General features: G+C 33.6%; 1 protein-coding gene across 15 annotated transcripts in view; it reads left to right on the top strand.

Moving 5' to 3' along the window:
* The window catches only part of GTDC1 (glycosyltransferase like domain containing 1), a 536,746-nt gene that overhangs the window by 101,638 nt on the left and 417,389 nt on the right, over positions 1-17,719 (top strand). For 11 of the 15 annotated variants that reach the window (XR_013763076.1, XM_079135660.1, XM_079135653.1 and 8 more), the window contains exons 3-5: positions 5,965-6,018; positions 10,050-10,114; positions 13,379-13,571. The exons of 3 other annotated variants lie outside the window; for them this stretch is intronic. Coding sequence is in view for 10 of the 12 variants with exons in the window: in XM_079135660.1 (XP_078991786.1) it covers positions 5,965-6,018; positions 10,050-10,114; positions 13,379-13,571 (312 nt within the window). In the remaining 2 variants the exon portion in view is untranslated. Of the gene's footprint in view, positions 1-5,964; positions 6,019-10,049; positions 10,115-10,903; positions 11,131-13,378; positions 13,572-17,719 lie in introns of all 15 variants that reach the window. One more of the 15 variants, XM_079135661.1, reaches the window with a different exon arrangement.

Genomic DNA, 17,719 nt, shown 5'->3' with positions numbered 1-17,719 from the left:
AGAACTTACCATTAGTCAGTTGAGACAACTCAAATGTCTTAGAACATTTATTACTCAATAATTATATGAGGGTGTAAGGTCAGAGACTATCTTTGAATCTTCTTAATATCACATAGCATTTAGTGTGAGTTTTAAAATATAATCATTTGATAAGTTTTTGTTGAATAAAGCAAATTTGTTTATGCTTTACATTTATACAGACTTCCTACTCTTTGCATATGTGGGGTACATTCTCTCAGGATCTTGCTGTCCCTGCTGCTTGGGTGACTTTAGCTGCAGATCTGCATAGCCCCTCCCTCTCTTTAAGATAGTTTATGTTTAGATGTTGTATCATCATTATTCAGATGTTGTCTGACAGCCCCATATAAAATACCACCTCACCCCAGCCCTCAGTGGTCGCTATCCTCTATAACCCTGCATTATTTTTCTTCAAAGGTACTTCTGTTTGACATATATTTATTTGATGATTCCTTTTTTGCTCTAATTAAAAAGACATTGCTTGTGATAAGAGGACCATTTGCTTCATTGCCTCATTTATCCCCCAACACCTGAAATAACAGTGGGCAAACACATAGTAGGTATAGTAAGCAAAGATTAGGCTAAAAAGGACAAGAAACATTCCTTCTCAGGTTTTTTATAGGTTTATGCAAGCCATGGTATTGCTGTTATATGTTTTATGGTTGCATATCATTAAGATTGCTCCCAGAAAATAAAAACAAATTCTATTTTCTATAGATTGCACCCATGAAATCTAATTATGGATTAGTATTTGTTTTAAAAATATTTGAATGCTAAGCATATCCAGTCAGAAAACACTTTTATTATCCATGCCAGCTTAATTTTTAAGGCAGTGAAATGGAAGACTGTCATTTCACTAAGCAACTTATTTTCATTTATGAGAATGGAATATTTTGAATATTCTAATTGATTTTTAAAGGTGATTTTACAAGGAAATAATCCCTGTTTCTATATGTTATACATTTGTCTTTAGAATGGAAGGAAATAAGAAACAGACATAGAAATGATTTGATTAGAAAGGTAAAAGCTGGGGCTGGGGAGATAGCTCAGTTGGTAGAGTGCTTGCCTTGCAAGCACAGGGCCCTGGGTTCGAACCCCAGCACTGCAAAAAAAGAAGGTAAAAGCTGTAAGTGAATTAGTTTTTGATAGAATATCAGGAGTAGGGTCATTTACTCCAAAAAATAAAAAGGTCTTGGGATACTCAACACTTCTGGAAGATCTGATTTAAAGTTTGCAAAGCTATTCTGGACTGATTCAGATGAGTTCAGACTTTTTTTTTTTTTTATTGTATTTTATGGTGAATCTACTCTGATATTTTTCTAAAAATCTTAAGTCTGTAATTTGGCAGTAAAAAGTTGGTTATGAAATCAATATTATTATATGGCTTTTAGTGTCATAAGAATTCCCTTTTGGAGAACCATAAAAACTCATTTTTTTTCTCACTATAAACTTTATCTGTCAGTTTTCTAGAAGGTCAGAGTATTAATGTTGGAGGTGATCTGCTCTGGGACAGAGAATCACCAAAGTGGTAATAAAGTTTAAAAATGCCACATGGTGATTTCCCAAGATTAGAATTTCTTTTTTTTTTTTCAGTGAAGTTTATGCTTACTTTCAAATATGAAAAGTTATTTATTAATAGATATATTGTTAGTACATCTTTAAATAGGTAAAATAAATTTACCTCAAAATTTTGCATTTATATATTTCATATTTTCATTAATGTTTTTGTGTTAATTATTATTTGTACACTTCTAGGAATCTAGTAGGAATCTTCTAGATTTGTAAGTTACAGTATAGTTGTTATAAAAATGTAATGCGATGCAATGATTGTATTGAAGAAAAACATTGCAGAATGTTATTATTTGAAAGTGAAACATGTTATTTGGATTATAATATACTAGATTTTGCTGGTTCCATTTAAAAACACTTTCTACTAAGTCTGAGTTGCCATTGGTTAATGTTTATTGAATATCCATGTATATGTTGCATGTACATAAAAATAGGAAAAATCTATGTCTATGAGAAGAGACCATCTTGAAAATATTTTTTAGTTGTAGGTGGACACAATACCTTTATTTTATTTTTATGTGGTGCTAAGGATTGAACCCAGGGTCTCATGCTTGCTAGGTGAGTGCACTACCACTGAGCCACAACCCCAGCCCCAGGACATTTTAATATGACAAAGCAAAGCTAACCTCTTGTGTAACTAGAGTAAGTATCAATCTTCAGTCGGTATTTTTTAATTCACAGACTATTTTCATCTTCTTCCCAGATACAGAACTTTGGCCATCACCTGCCATTGCTCTCTTGTAACATTCAAGTGTTCTGGTAACATAACGTGCTCCAACTGTCATACACTTTGAAAATGTAAAGGAGTTTATCTGATGTGTTAAATTTAATTCTTAGAAATAAAGTTTAGAAACAAGGTAGGGAAAGTGTTGTTAGAGTATTGAGCAAGAGGAATGACAGAAGAAGAGCAGATTACTTCAATTGTTCTGAGATCAATTATGCAACTACTATAGAAAATATAGGATATTGTGTACCAAGCTTTAGGAGTTTATATTACAAACTCTCTGTTAACTATGAATGTTAATTAGTCTAGGAAGACTTAAATGTTTGCACATATGGTAAATATACATACATACTTACATGCTGGACAGAGGCGCAAGGGGGTATTATAGGTTAACTAACTCCTAAGTAACCTTGCTTTTATGAACTTCATTGCCAAAGTTGGAAATTACTTTCTAAGAGACGGTGAGCATGCAAGTATAACTTTGAGTAGTTTGCAAGGAATATTCTATGCTTTAGGGTCTTTGCTTCATTAGACAAAATATTTATATCATTGGAATGTCTCCTTGAAAAACCAGTTGATAAAGAGATAATAGTGACAAACAAGGACACTAAATAGATTAAAGTCATAGTGCTTGCTCCAATCAGGAAGCATTGAGCTATTGGTACTTATCTTTTATTCAGTGAAAATATTTGTCAAATGATAGAGGCAAGCCTGTGTTTCCCCTGCAGAAACTTTGGAGAAGAGTAGACCTTGTAGAAATTTGACACAGTTGTGTATACTTTTTCTTTATTCATCAGTTTCAGTTCTAAATATGTTCAGGACCTTAAAATTCAATCTATTATTAAAGACTGATTCTTTTTCTTATAATAGTGGGTAGTTAATAATATGCCTCTTGTGATACTTAAAAATAGTGGTACAGCTATCATTACTGCATGTATTAGTCTCAGGTTTACTCAGCTCTGATTTAAACTGAGTTCCCGAGCTTTTTAAAACTTAACATTAAAGATCTCTGGACATCCTCCAGTTTGTCTGGTGTTGGTTTCTTAACCTATCAGCAGATATCTTACACCATTTGCAGATCAGAAGATTGAAAAAATATGGTGACAGTAAAAACACTGCCACAGAAAATAAATAGAAGAGAATGTACTTTTAACTAATCCTAATTATCATAAATTTCTGTGTTCATGTAGAACCTTGGCGATTAGAGAGGTATCACTAAATATTTTAATCAATACAGATTTAAAACATAGTTTTATTGATTTGGATCTTAAAGGACAGATTTGAATACTGACTTCACCTCATACTTCTTAATGCTGTTTGAAAAACCTTACCACTGGGTGTTTTCCACTGATATAAAATGAATATTAAAAATGTTAAATGTGTCTACCATCAATACATTTAAGTTTATCTACTTCTAGCCCATTAGTCCTTGGTGAAAATTTCTCTTTCTTCTCTCAAGTGTTTACCTGATATTCCTTTGCCTCCTGAGCTGCTGAGATTTTTGCATTTTCATAAGTTGCTTTTCCTCACTGATAAATCAGATTGAATTGTGTAATTATGTCCTTTTCATTTTTCATTGGAAGTGAGTGAATCCAGAACTTTATACTTGGTGACATTTATTTCAGCTCATCAAGGAATGCCACCCATGTTTGCTTGGGTTGCTGCACTTCAAATAGGACATGGAGAATGTTTTTGTGTTACAGCAACATTGCTATTCTGTTTTCAAATTAACTGAAAATGTGATATGTGCCTCCCACTTGGAGAGGGAAATTTATCAACTGCTTTTTATTTAGTTAATATGGATTAAGTTCTTAAAAGATGTTTGAGTGAGGCTGACTAGCACTAGTATAGTTAAGAATCTGTTAATCATCTTATATAACCTCATTTGGTGTGTATATTTATAATTACCCTGCACAAACTGAGTCAGACTTAAAGTTTGGCATAGAAGCCAATGTTGGGTAGAAAGATAATGCTTCTGTCTAATAAAAAATGTCAATTTAGTAATTAAACCAGTTGTTCCCTTCCAGGTCATAGACTTGACTGTCCTTGAGTTAAATTTGTTTATAGAGTCCAGTCACATTAGCAAAGATGTTTTCCAATGGCAAGAGACATAATTTCTAAAACCCTCAGCAGGGCTGTTGGCCAAACTGTTTTCCATGGACTGAGGTGTGACATTTTGAATACAGTTAGATGGCATCTGTTATATTTACATGCTGATAGAATCTGTGCCTCAAGTTTTATCTATGAGCTTAAATAGTAATTAGTGGTAGTAATAAGAATTATTAGTGGTTAATAATACTGAAGTTCTTGGGCCTTCTGCAAACCTCTCTTGGTGTATGAATCTTGGATATATTTTTTTCTAATACTAGTCCATAGGTCAGTTATGTCTGTCTGGAACTGGAGGGTAAGCATAAAGTTGTGGCTTAGAAGGAGTGATGAGTATACAGAACTTCTGGGAGTGAACACTAGGGATTAGAACCAAAACTTGACCTTTACCTTCCTAAATGTATGATACACAGTTTTCTGCAATTTAGATTGCTGAGGTCCCAAATTTATGATCTATTGGAAGGTTTTATTAAATACTATATGTGGTTAACATTTATTATTTTATAATAATATTTATATTCCATAAGCATATACACCTCCGTATAGTATTTGTATAAGAATACTTGCCAAGCATTTATATTTAGTATTAAAACTCAAAGACTAGAAAAATGGAGGAATTTATGTCTTGTCATCTGTCTGCAATGAAGAATAATGGGATGAGGTATGAGTCTGGGTTTCTAAAACCTGGTTTAAAGTTCTTACTCTTTTATTTACTCTGTGATACTGATAGTCTTTCCTCTCTTCTTTTGTAAAAGAAAAGGAGTTGAACCATGGTATTTTTTGCCTCTATGATTTTTGAGATATACTTTGCCTTCTCTTGTTGAATACCTATATCTGAATGGGTCAGAAACCCCAATTTTTTTCCCCATTGAGCTAGTTTACAACCCATTTCAAGAAGTTGGAAGGCAATGGCAAAATACCATCTTGAGAAAGCAAGTGCATTATTCATCTTTTCAAACATTTATAAAATGAATATTTGTTTGCAGAAAATATTTAAAAGTGCATTTTTCTTCCCCCTTAAATAAAAGCTTAATTACCAATGTGGAATTGGATATCCAGATTGGTGGTGAGGGAACTAGCTTCTTATCCCACTTCTAGAATTAAAGTAGGATGATAATAGATCGAATAGAATAAAAAACTACAGGTGATTTTCAAAGTTCATGAATCTTACAGATATTCTCTTTGGTCATGAAACTCACATTGACCTAGAATTGAGTTGCTTATGTTGTTTCTCTTCAATCATCATTGCTTCTACTATAGCAGTAGGTTAAAATAAAGCACATCCACATGAAAAAAATTCATTATTTTCCATAAATCTTGATTACTGTGACTAATAAAAATAAGAATCGATATTTGAAAAGAGAACATAATAGAATGTGTTCAGATATACTTGCTGCTTGATATTATTTAGACCTCAGGAGTAATGGGAAATCTTTAGTAGCAGGTATAGTGCTGCCTTACACTTACTTGCTCAGAATCTGTGTTAGGTGAAAGCAGTGTTACTTAAGGCAGAAGAAATCAGCTTCCTGTTTTCTCCTGATTTTCAGTCTGCTCCACAAAAACCTAGTGACGTCCACTATTTGCCCTGGGCTGGCCCTCGGGCAAGTAATGGCTTGGTCCTCATCCTCCAGATTTTCACAGCCCCATGGGGAAGCAGGATGTGGACATAGAGTGAAACAAGTATAATAATACCGTACAGAGTAGAGAGGAAGTTGTGTTTAAGAGAAGTTCGGGGAAAGACTTTTTAGAAATAGTGATTCATGAACAGAAATTTGATCAAAAGTTCATCAGGCGGACACAGAGAAGGCTGACAGAAGAGAGAGAATTGTGTGAAGTCGTAGGAGAGTAAAATAATTGCACAAGCCTGGGTATTTGGTATTGCTGTGATGTAGTCTGGGGACATGGGGGAAGAGGGATTGAAGTGGGAGAAGGGCAAATGTGACTGTAGTGAGGAGAAGGAAGGTCTGAAAATGAGTCTTAACTGCCAAGTAGCGGGCCTTGCATATTATCCTTAGGTGATGGAGACATTGAAGATTTTTGAACATGTCATTTCATGATCAGATTTCCATTTAGAAAGATTATTTGTAGTTGGCTTTTGGAGAATGGTGTGGTGGAAGCCAGATTGTATGGTAGTTAAAAGGATAATGTAATAGTTTAACTGAGTGATGCTATGGTTTTCTGGTGTAAAATATTCTATTGATTCATAAATATGCTACCACATTTTAAAATGTCAGCAAATTGAAATATTTTTAGTATTCAATAGAACTAATTCATGGTGACTTTTATAGCGTGAAGTTAGTCATGAAATTAATAGCAGTGAAGTTGAAAAGGTTGGTATTTTATTTGTCAGTGAAATTAAACCACTAAACCCCTCCCAAGTCTCATAATTTGCTATATAATTTGGAATATAACTTTACAAGAATGTGAAGAAATGAATTTTTGCTATGTCACATCTAGTTATTTGTGAAAATTATGAATATTTGAGGAGGACTGAATGATGGTAAATGGTAAGTACTCAGTGTTTGTTGGATTTGCATTTGAAACTTGAGTGTTGTAACTAATACTTCGTATTAATTTAAGTCATGAAATAATAGACTGATAGTTTTTCAGCAAAAAGCTAACTCCCAAATCAATAAAGAATAAACATATTTGTTAGAGAACATTAAATAGTCATATATGCCCGTAAAATTGTAACTTTGCAAAAAATATGTACTCAAGAGAGCCTTACAATTTGTATAATTGGAAAAACACGTTAAAAATAGCTTTAAATTGTCTCACAAACTGTATGGCATATTCCTACCAAACTTGATTTTGATGTATAAATCCTTAGTTCTTAGTTCCATAATAGGAAAAAAAAAATCAGAGTTGAGAAAAATAGAATATCCATAGCATCTTAGTGGTATTAAATTGTAATTTGCTGTGTCTTTTAAAACTTGTACCTAAGATTGTATGTCTGTTCAAGTACATATGGTAGTATAGTATGGAAGTAATAGAGAGTAAGTATGCTAATCAAATATTGTAAGAATGATCAGTTTCCATTAAGCATTTTCTGCAATTCAAACTAAGGCTCAGAAAATGGATTCATACTATTAACCAAACTTCCTTTAATTTTATGTAGAACATCATCAATGCATATCATTTTAGTTTGTAAGATTATTATTCTATATTTGATGTCAGATTATATTTCAGTTACAGAGATTATATGGAGGTGGTAGAGTTTAGGATGAATTTAGTCTTGATTTTTATAGAAGGATTTGCAAAAAACAATTTTTTATTAGAATTTATATGTCTTTTTTCATATGATAATTGAATGTACTTCTTACTTTCAGGGAAATTTTTAGCAGAATGTATTATTACTTCATACTGAACCTTAATAGGTTGTATTAGGGTAAACACTGGTGACATGTTTCAAAGAAGAAATCTTTTCATGCTTATTTTTTGCTATATAATGAGATATCAGGTATATTTTAACAAATGGGGTTTCCCTGATGAATCATTAAAATAAAGTGAGTGGGCTTGAAGGTAATACTAACTTTTCTCAGCACTGCCCTATTTACCCTGCTTAGTTATTGGTTACTTTTTAAATAGAACTTAGATGTGTTGGAGTAAGTGGGTGGAGGTGCAGAAGGGAAGGGGTAGAAAGGGTAAATAAGAAAATACCAGGTAAACCTCTGATGACCTATGGGGAAAGCCTGCCCACATTTTACTTTCCCCAGCTTAAACCATTTAGTGTTAAAACAAAGCTCTTTGCTCTGCCAGGCTTAATTTTCCAAATAGTGAATACAGGTAAATATAAAATGTATTTTCAGTAATTGATCAGAGTTTTCAGACATCAAGCTATTTGTAATCTGTGGAATCAATTTCTCATGTGTGTGGGATTAAAACTGTTAAAACCATTATCACTGAAACTGTACCTTCCTACAACTAATAGCAGTAAGGTGTCTATGGAATATATTAATACAACAATTCCCCTGTTTTAAAATTATTTCAGGGTATTAGATTGGAAAATTATTTTAACAGTATAGGTACCTGAGTTGAGGACTAATTGTGGATTTCTAGTGATTTGGCTTTTTTTTTTTTAAAAAAAAAACAACATGAGGCATTTATATTTAGCACATCTTTTTCAGTAAACCAATGACATACTGCAAATTTCCTGTCTCTATCTGTTAAACATTTTTTCAACTACTACGGCAGTTGTAACTGATAGAAGAGGTAGACAAAAATGTAGTTCACCTTGAAAATGATCATGGCTCAGGGAATAAAGAAATTGGGTCAAGCCTAAAATAAATGCAGGTACAATGACAAAAAGTTTTAATAAAAATTTAAAAATATTCACAGCATTGGTTTCAGGCAACTTTTGTTCTTTATCTTAATGCAATATTAGTTTTTAATTGAGATGATTCTAATGGCACTTTTTCATTTTTGTCAATGTTTTTATGAAATGCTATTATGATTTTGATTTTTCACTTTGTATCCCATTTTAATTATAAACATAAATTTTTGGGAAGTCAGAGTATTCTTAAATAGATTATTTTGTCCTTTGATGATCTTAAATAGCATTTGACATGGTATAAAATTCCTGTTCTAGGTATAAGTTTGACTCATATTATATTGCCAGATTTAATGTTTAGCATTAAACCATGTATCATTAAATCATAGTATTGATAATGAGTTAAACTTTCATAAAGCTTTAATAGTATAGTAGATTTTCATTCATCTGGTGTCACTGGGGAACAAAATTTGCTGAAGAAATGAGTTTTATTTTATTTTTTTAACTTAAAGTGAAGCTTACTTGTTTAAGCAGAAAAACTTAGAAGTCGCTGAATTTTTTCTGAAATATTTTACCTGCTTTTTTAAGGAGCAAGAATGGAATGGCCATAAACCCTTCTCTTAATGTCATGGGATATTCTTAGTGTCATACAGTCAGTGTTTGGTATTTGTTCTCCAATATAAGAAGTGTGCATTTTTTTTTTTTTCTTTTTCCCCCTTGGTCTGGTTTTTCCTTTTAAAATGTCACATCCCTCACACCTCTGATTCTATAACTTACTCACTTAAATGTTTCAGGGTTTAAGGTCTGTGGTAATACTTGTGACAACTTGTTAAAGAACAGGTTCATAAACTCAGGCACCTATGTGAGACATTTGTATCTGTGTAGGCTCACTGCCATCTTTTGGTAGACAGCTGGGCACACTTCTGGACATCAAGGAGACCCTGTCCTTGCTTTGGTATTGGCACTTTTAATCTGAAGGTTTTAGTCTTTCTGCTTCTGAGCACTCTCTCCTTTAGCCAGTGCTAGTGGTCCAGAAATGTTTGTCTTCCCTTGTGTGCTTGTGAACTTATGTAGTGTCTGAGTGACCACCTGCAGTTTTATCTGAGTTTTGCTAAAATGGGCAAATATTGTACTTCTGTTGCATTTTAGCAAATTCTTACTGAAATAGCAAAGTGGATATTGTTTTTTTTTTCAACCTTATGACTATTTGCTTCAGCCAGTATTTTCTAAAACAAAACTCAGGCACAGTAAAAGTATTTGAACCACTCCTTAATGTGCCATAACGACATTTGGTTTGAATATTATTTAAAAATCAGTTTTTCCCCTTTTGTTTGTTTCTAATGGGAATCATCTTTGTTCCAGGTTGTGCTTCAAGAAGAGTACAGGGAGGAACATATTTTCTTCTTGCCTCAGAAGTTGCAATAGAAGTAAGTGGGGAACTGCCAGGATACGTCTGTCTCCACAAAACAAGCAGAACACATTTCCATGAATCAAAGCCACTAAGTATAGTTTTCAGAGATGGTAGGACATAGTTACTCTCCTTAGAAAAATACCCCAAATGCAGGCACGCCCATCGGCCACTAGAAAAATGCACAAGTAAATGCTAGTTCAAACCTGTACATTCCACTCTTCATGTTGAGCTATTAAAGGGTTGGAAATCTACTACAGTTATAATCTTTTTTTCCCCTTTTATATTTTGTGACCTCCCACGTGCTTGGTGTTCAATTCTGCTTACTGAGAGTCTTGAATCTATAGCAGCACCTACACATACTGCCTCCACAGTGGCTGATGATTTGCAGATAAGTTGTGATTCACACCCATAAGAAACATCTGTAAAATAAATATATGGCGCAATACATACTGTAGATTAATCATGGAAAGAGCAGAGTGATGAAGAATCAGAAAGCAGTTTTTCTCCCCCTAATACTGATGTTGCTTTCTTTGAGGTTATATGAGTAAAGTGTTCTTTAGAGAGGTTTATATCTCATTCCATCACTTGGGGAAATAATATCTCAGGTCATTTGTATAAGAGCCCTTTAGAGACCTTTTAAGGATATACAGAGTATATATACTTTAGCTTGATTAGGTTGGAGGAAATAAAGCTAGATAATAGATATCTGTGATGTGATATAGTAAGCAACGTTTAACTGCCTTTAGTCTGTCTTTCTTGAAGTTTCTGACTAATTTTTCAAAATTCCCTTTCATTCTTCCCTCAGTTACTTTCTAGAAGTTTCCATCATTTGAAGGATTAATGCCTACCACTTGGTTGAACTTGGAACAGTGTTTGAGAACTCATTGAGCATTGCATTATTAAAGCAGAAACTGCCAGCAGGCTTGAAAAAAATTAAGCTTTGCATAGCTCAGTCTGAGTTTACCTCTTACCCATAGAACCTGTGGTGATCTCAAATTCATATTTGGAATGCAGGTGACTGATGAGAAAAGGGTAATACCTCCTGTATTTCAAATGCATGTGTACATTCACCTTTCCCATCTATCCCTGGTGGATAAGGGTCTGCAAATGAAGATTAGGAAGAGTGATTTATACTGAAAAAAGGTGTGGCTGAATACCTTATTTTTATTTGAAAGCATTCATTATTTTATCTCTACAACACATCTCTGAGGTTAGTACTGTTACCCATTTTAGAGAAGATGAGACTGAGACCTACAAAGTTAGGTAACTTGTCCAAGGTCATCCAGCTAGAAAGTGACGGAACTGAAGTTCAAACTTACATCTTTTCTGGCAAATAGTCTTTCTTACTTTTCATAGAAGTGAAATAAACACACATGTGCATGCACGTGTGTATATGTGCGCGCACACACACACACACACTCAAGTGCTCATTGGGAGATTCACATAACAAGAAAAATAGCTTTCTTTTTCAGTTCAGTCATTTCTCAGAACCATCTGGATCTTTTTCCTTTGAAATATAATTTAAGTAGACACCTTGACTGAGTGCAATATAATTTTATTAGTAAAAATCATTTTTGAGTCATTGAGACTAATAATTTTTACAGAACAACATTATTTAAAAAAGCAATATGCTATTTAATGAGTGATATTTACTTCACTCATAAAAGAAAATTCAAACATCTGGAATATTTTTTAAGCAATATAATATTCAGGCACAAAATGATGTTTCTCCCTTTTGTCTTACAGGAAATAGCATATAATTTGAAATGTATATAAAAGTTTTACATTCACACAGATATTTTTATTTCACTGAGCACATTAACAAAAATCATATTATTAAAATGAAAAATTGGTAGCCAAATTCTCAGTGATGAAATTTTATCATTTCTTTAATAAACCCATATTTGCTACTTTATCCTTCTTAGGAGGGTTTCTTGTGTAAAGAAGTTTGTAGAAATTTTGGTGGTTCACACACACATAGCTTTACTCAAATTTTTTTATTCCATCAGGGGTGGGATACTGACAATATTGGGGAAGTGATCAAGGTATATGTAGTGTCTCAACAAATCATATTCTTAAGTTTTAAATACTAGAAAAGTGAGGTTCAAATATGAATGACTTTCTTTAAAATATGGATTCTTTAGGGGCGGTGATAGCTGGTGAATTTAAAGATAGATTAATATGAAAGTTACAGATTCTGAAAAATTGCTAAATTGGAAAGGACCTTCCAATGAAGGGCTCTTAGAGTGGAAATCTTTATTAGAAGATCTGTTCAGTGACTGTAAGACAAGGGCTCCAGGTCAAGTAGGTTCTTAGATCACTGAGTCAGGCTCACAGCTCAAACAATTAGGGAGTGAGTGATCACAGAAGGAGAGGTCTTTTGTGTTCTTGGGATGGGACACAAAGCCTTTAGGGTCATGGTAGAAAATAATCTGAGGGCATAACGAAAACAAGTAAAAAATAGACAGTTTTTTAAGATAAAAATATTGATTCCAAAAATTTAAGCCTTAATGCTTTTTAGAAAGGTAGAATTTCTTTTCTCTTTCTTTTTTTGATGGTGCTGGGGATCGAACCCAGGGCTTTGTGCATGCTGGGCAAGCACTCTTACATTGATCTATGTTCTTAGCCTCTGAGATATCTTTTATTGATTGATTGTTACCAAGGATTGAACCCAGGGGCGTTTAACCACCGAACCACATCTACAGTCCTTTTTTTATATTTTATTAGAGACAGGGTCTCACTGAGGTGCTTAGGGCCTTGCTAAGTTGCTGAGGCTGGGTTTGAATTAGGGATCCTCCTGCCTCATCTTCCCGAGTCACTGGATTACAGGTGTGTGACACTGCGCCCGGTCAAGATGTCTGTTTTTATTTTTAATTTATGTAAGTTAAGTATATGTCTGTGTGTATGCACATACACACATATATTTACTTATTTTTACTTTTATGTTTTGCAGTATTGGGGATTGAACCCAGGTATGCTCTACCACTGAGTACATCTCTAGTCCTGTTTTGCTTTGTTTTGAGATAGGGTCTCACTGAGTCCTTGAGGTTTGTCTCAAACTTGCAATCCTTTTGCCTCAGCACTCCAATTAGTCAGGATTACAAACCTGCACCACTGTGCCCAGTTTAGGACGTGTATTTAAAAAAATTACATGTGACTAAATTATTTGTATTTTCTTTTTGAGAATAAAATTTAAACATTTTAATAAAAATTTTAAAATTTTAATAAAAAATTTTCATATATATCTGAAAAAATATTTTTGTGTGTTTTGATTCTGAAGGTTTGAACGGGCCAATGAGTATACTCATCATTGAGGCGTTCTATGGAGGCTCCCATAAACAGCTAGTAGATCTGCTCCAAGAAGAGCTAGAGAGCTGTGTCCTTTATACCCTTCCTGCAAAGAAATGGCATTGGAGAGCACGGACAGCAGCTTTGTACTTCTCTCAGAACGTTCCCATCAGTGAGCATTATAGGTAATCAGATCTCAGGAGGCATCTTCAGCTTGTTTTTAATGTACTTGTTATCAGGGTGTTGTTTCTCTATAAGCATCTTTGAAAATTTCTTCAACTTTATATTTGGTTATTATGACTACAGTTGATACTTCTTTAGAGGCAGAAGCAGTGGAGTAACCTTACACTCTCAGAACACCTGGTTTTTAGGAAAGTGACTTTATTTAGAACCTACAGTTCTTTTATCTTTTGATTTTATTGTGTATATGTGGATGTGCGAGTGTTGATCTTGAGCGTGTTGGTTTTTACTATTGTTTGTTTTTGTTCCCTAACCTCCAATGCTTTTTTAAGTGAGTATACAGTTTTAGTTTAGTTCATTATATCTGTTCTGAAGTAGGGGACAGGGTTGAAAAGATGGGTGTGACCAGAGTTTTAAAGACTATTAAGATTGACATAGATACGCATGTGCACGGTGAGTATGAAAGATGGATAAATTGATTTTGTCTATGACAAACTGAAGGTGGATTTATTCAACTGGTAATGTGTGACTTAGTCTTAATGGTTGTGTAGATTTTGTAGTACAGACCTCAATTCTGAATTCTGATTTGTTAAAAAATGGGAAGTAGGAAGACCTATTAGAAAGAGGGTTATAAGACATACAGAAAAGATGTTACATTTGTAGGGGTAAAAGAAGGAAGAAAGGAATCCCCTTAAACATCTCTCCCTTCTTATTCTCTGTTCTTATGCACTCCCATGTCTCTCCCTAATGTTAAATAGTAAAAGACTATCTGACTGGTTTACAGATGTGATAATCTTTCCATTCTTGGCCCCACTGTGTAGAATTGAGTTGTTTCAGGTAGTAGAGAGCAATGTCACACTGGTAGTGATGAAGTTAGAGACAGGTTGTTTGTTAGATGAAGGGCATGTTGAAACCTGCAGTGTATACCTTGGTTCCAGCAGCCATACCCATCTGCTGCATGTAAAGTGAACTAAACACAAGAAAGATAGCAGCTTGTAATTTACATATAAGTTGCTGTTCTTAATAGTAATTTGGTGGATTCAGAGAATAACCCACTTTAAGAATGAAAACCATGCATTGTCTCTGAGAGTTCAGATTGTCAGAATAACAGTGAGTTTTCAAGTCACGCTACTTGGAATGTTAAAGATAAAATGCAGTTTTAAGGCATATTGAGGATTTTGTGTTTTTCTAATCTAAAATGTAGGTTACATAATTTAATGTCCTGATATCACTGAGTGAATACTGTGGATTCACTAATAGTGTGAGAAATTTTAATGAATGTGTTGATATAAAAGTTGTAAAGATAATGGTAAGACTTACTGTGTGAAAATCTGACTTTATAGTTGCTTTCACATCTTATTTAATTGTATTCTTGCAGTATCAATTGTATCATATTACTCAAGGTCAAGTAATTTGTAGAGTGATGGCACATTTTTGTTTGACATTACTCTTGGAAATAACCAATTGCTACTGTGATTTGAACATTGAAATGAACCTTTTCTCTATCTGTTGTTTGATTTCATTTTGATTATTCAGTACTGCAGAATTAAATTATTGTATCACAGACATCTTTACATGGGTAGCTCACAAACACTTCTGTGCATGTGGCTTTCATGCCTTCTTGGAAGACTGAAGCATTTGAGGATAATATCTCAATACTCATTGAAGCAGTCTTATGTGGGAGGTGGATTCCTGAAAGATCATTGTGTAAAGTTTTATTCTCTGAAAGCTGTAACCTCATTACTTAACAGTGGTATCTGCCATCTTTCAAAGTCAGCCATTTAATCTGCTCAGTTAATTGTATTAATCTAATCAGACTTCACCCAAATACATACCTCACTAGTTTAACTTACAGTTCTACTTGACCAAAGATAACTCATCTATTCTTTACCAAACAACTTTTTGAATACTTTTGGAAAAATAGCAGATTGAAAACTTAAAACTAACTTAAAAATTATGCTTACTCTATCTTCAAAAAGTTCAGGAATGACTTTTTGTTATGCCAGATAAATCTGATTGCAGTGAAAACTTTTAAATACTCAAAAAGTATTTGCTTTCCATTACTTATTCTTTTTGTGCATTTGGTAAATAAAATCCCCAAAATTCCTAAAGGTAAAATAGTTAAGCACCAATATTATTTACTATGCAAAATTGCTCTTAACTAATAAGAATGCGTCTGATGAGAAAGCCCTTAAATGTAAGTTTGTTCGTTATTTTTCTCAGCTTCTGTACATGTAGTTAATTTTTATAAGTTATCTAGGAAGTATTTTACTACTAAGAGAATAAATGATCAGACTAAGCAATCATTTTGATTTCATTTTGTCTTGACAACTAAAATAATACATCGTGATTCACATTAGAACTATTCAATCTGATTCTAGATTACAAAAACTCAACAAGTTATTTGTCTCAAACAAGTTATTTGTTAGTTGGTAATTATTGCAATTCTTAGGTTATATTGAAGCACTGCTTTTTGGAAACTTACAAAATGCACAGAAGGTTTCTGAAGATGGGGCTTGAGGAAAGACCTTAAATTTGTGTTCTGAAATGTATGAATCATTTATATAAGGATGAAGCTTTTTTACTTTCTTAGAATGTACCTTAGACTAGGCATCAAGAATATTTCATTCATTTTTCTTTCTGCAATATCTCTACTGAACAAGAAGAGTCACTGTTATTTAAAAAAATTTTTTTTCCACTCTGTGATGCCTATAATATTTTGTTCTGCCTGAGGTATTGTGGAAGATACAGGTCATTGTCCACTTAACAGTTTTTCTTTCTTGTTAATAGAATGCCAGTTTTCTTTGGGGTGGATAAGTATCCAGTCCTTGGGAAGGAAGCCTGATTGACCTCAGTTGGTTATGATGATCTCATTGTCTTTAGGTAAATTTCCCCAGTGTTTCTTGCACTAGGGTTGGTCAGGCCCCATGTTATGGCAAATTAGTGTTAAGTGGATGGATGATCTCTGGACTTTTCTTTTTCTTTTTAATTTTGCTTTTAAAAGGGGAGAGTCACCTCCTCTTTCCTCCATTTGACTACAGTTGTGATGTCTGTAATTTTGAAGTTCAAGAATGAGAACAAAACATCAGGAGTGCCTCTAATGGCTGACAAAAGACTGGAAAGAGGTGGCCTAGATTTGCATAATATCACTATCAAGTCACTTGAAGAACCTTGCCTCTAAAACATCTGAAAATTCTTCACAAAACAACTTTGTCTCTCTTCCTTTAATATAGAGAGAAGTACTGAAATCTCTGAGTGTAATTATGGTTTTGTGTATTTTTCTTTCATTACTATCGTGTTTTGTTTTTATTTAACTGATGATAAAGTAAAAATTCTACATACTAATAGGGAACCATATGATGCTTTGAGACATGTATACATTGTGTAATGTTTAAGTCAGGTTAAACATTCTTATCTCCCCAGACATTGGTCATTTCTTTAGGATGAAAGCATTTAGAATCACTTATTTCTTGTTTATTGAAATATGTAGTACATAATTTTTATCCATGGTCATTACCCTAATAGCACACCAAAACTTCTTACACCTATCTAAAAAATCTTTCTCTATCATTTTCTAGAAGACTCTTCAAGACATATTGAGTGAAAAAAAGATGTAGAACAGTGTTGTTTTGTGTTGTCCTTGGTATGAAGAAAGAGAGGTATAGGAACAAATCAGCAAAAGAAAGTATACATAAAAATAATTGCCGGGGGAAGAGTGTAATAGAAGCAGTCAGTGCCCTACATATGCTCCTTGGACCTTTCCTTGACCCTGGTTGCTTCTTGTTGCTTTATCTGCAGTTCTTTGGCTCAGGGAACAGCTGCTCTGCCATGTATGCAGTAGGCTGGTAGCAGCCCTCCATGAATGATCCTCATCCTTCATCAGGAAATATAACTCTAAATTCAAAGAAGTCATCATGCCTGTTGAAAAATAGAATTGAATCATACTGAAAATATTGCATATCATAATATGTGCTGCATCCAGAATGACAAATCCATATCATCTTTAATAATTTATTATTAGTATTTTTTTTATGTGGAATATACAGGATCCTCCAAAACTTGTGGCCCAGGAAAGAGCCCTTGTTAGTTGATCTAGCAGTAGTAATGGGAAGGAAACAATAAGGAATAGAGAGAAAAATAGTGAAATTGAAAG

This window comes from Sciurus vulgaris, assembly GCF_902686455.1.
Source record: "Sciurus vulgaris genome assembly, chromosome: 3".
NCBI classification, from domain to species: Eukaryota; Metazoa; Chordata; class Mammalia; order Rodentia; family Sciuridae; genus Sciurus; species Sciurus vulgaris.
The sequence above is the reverse complement of the archived record's forward strand: the minus strand, read 5'-3'. Positions and strand labels throughout refer to the sequence as shown.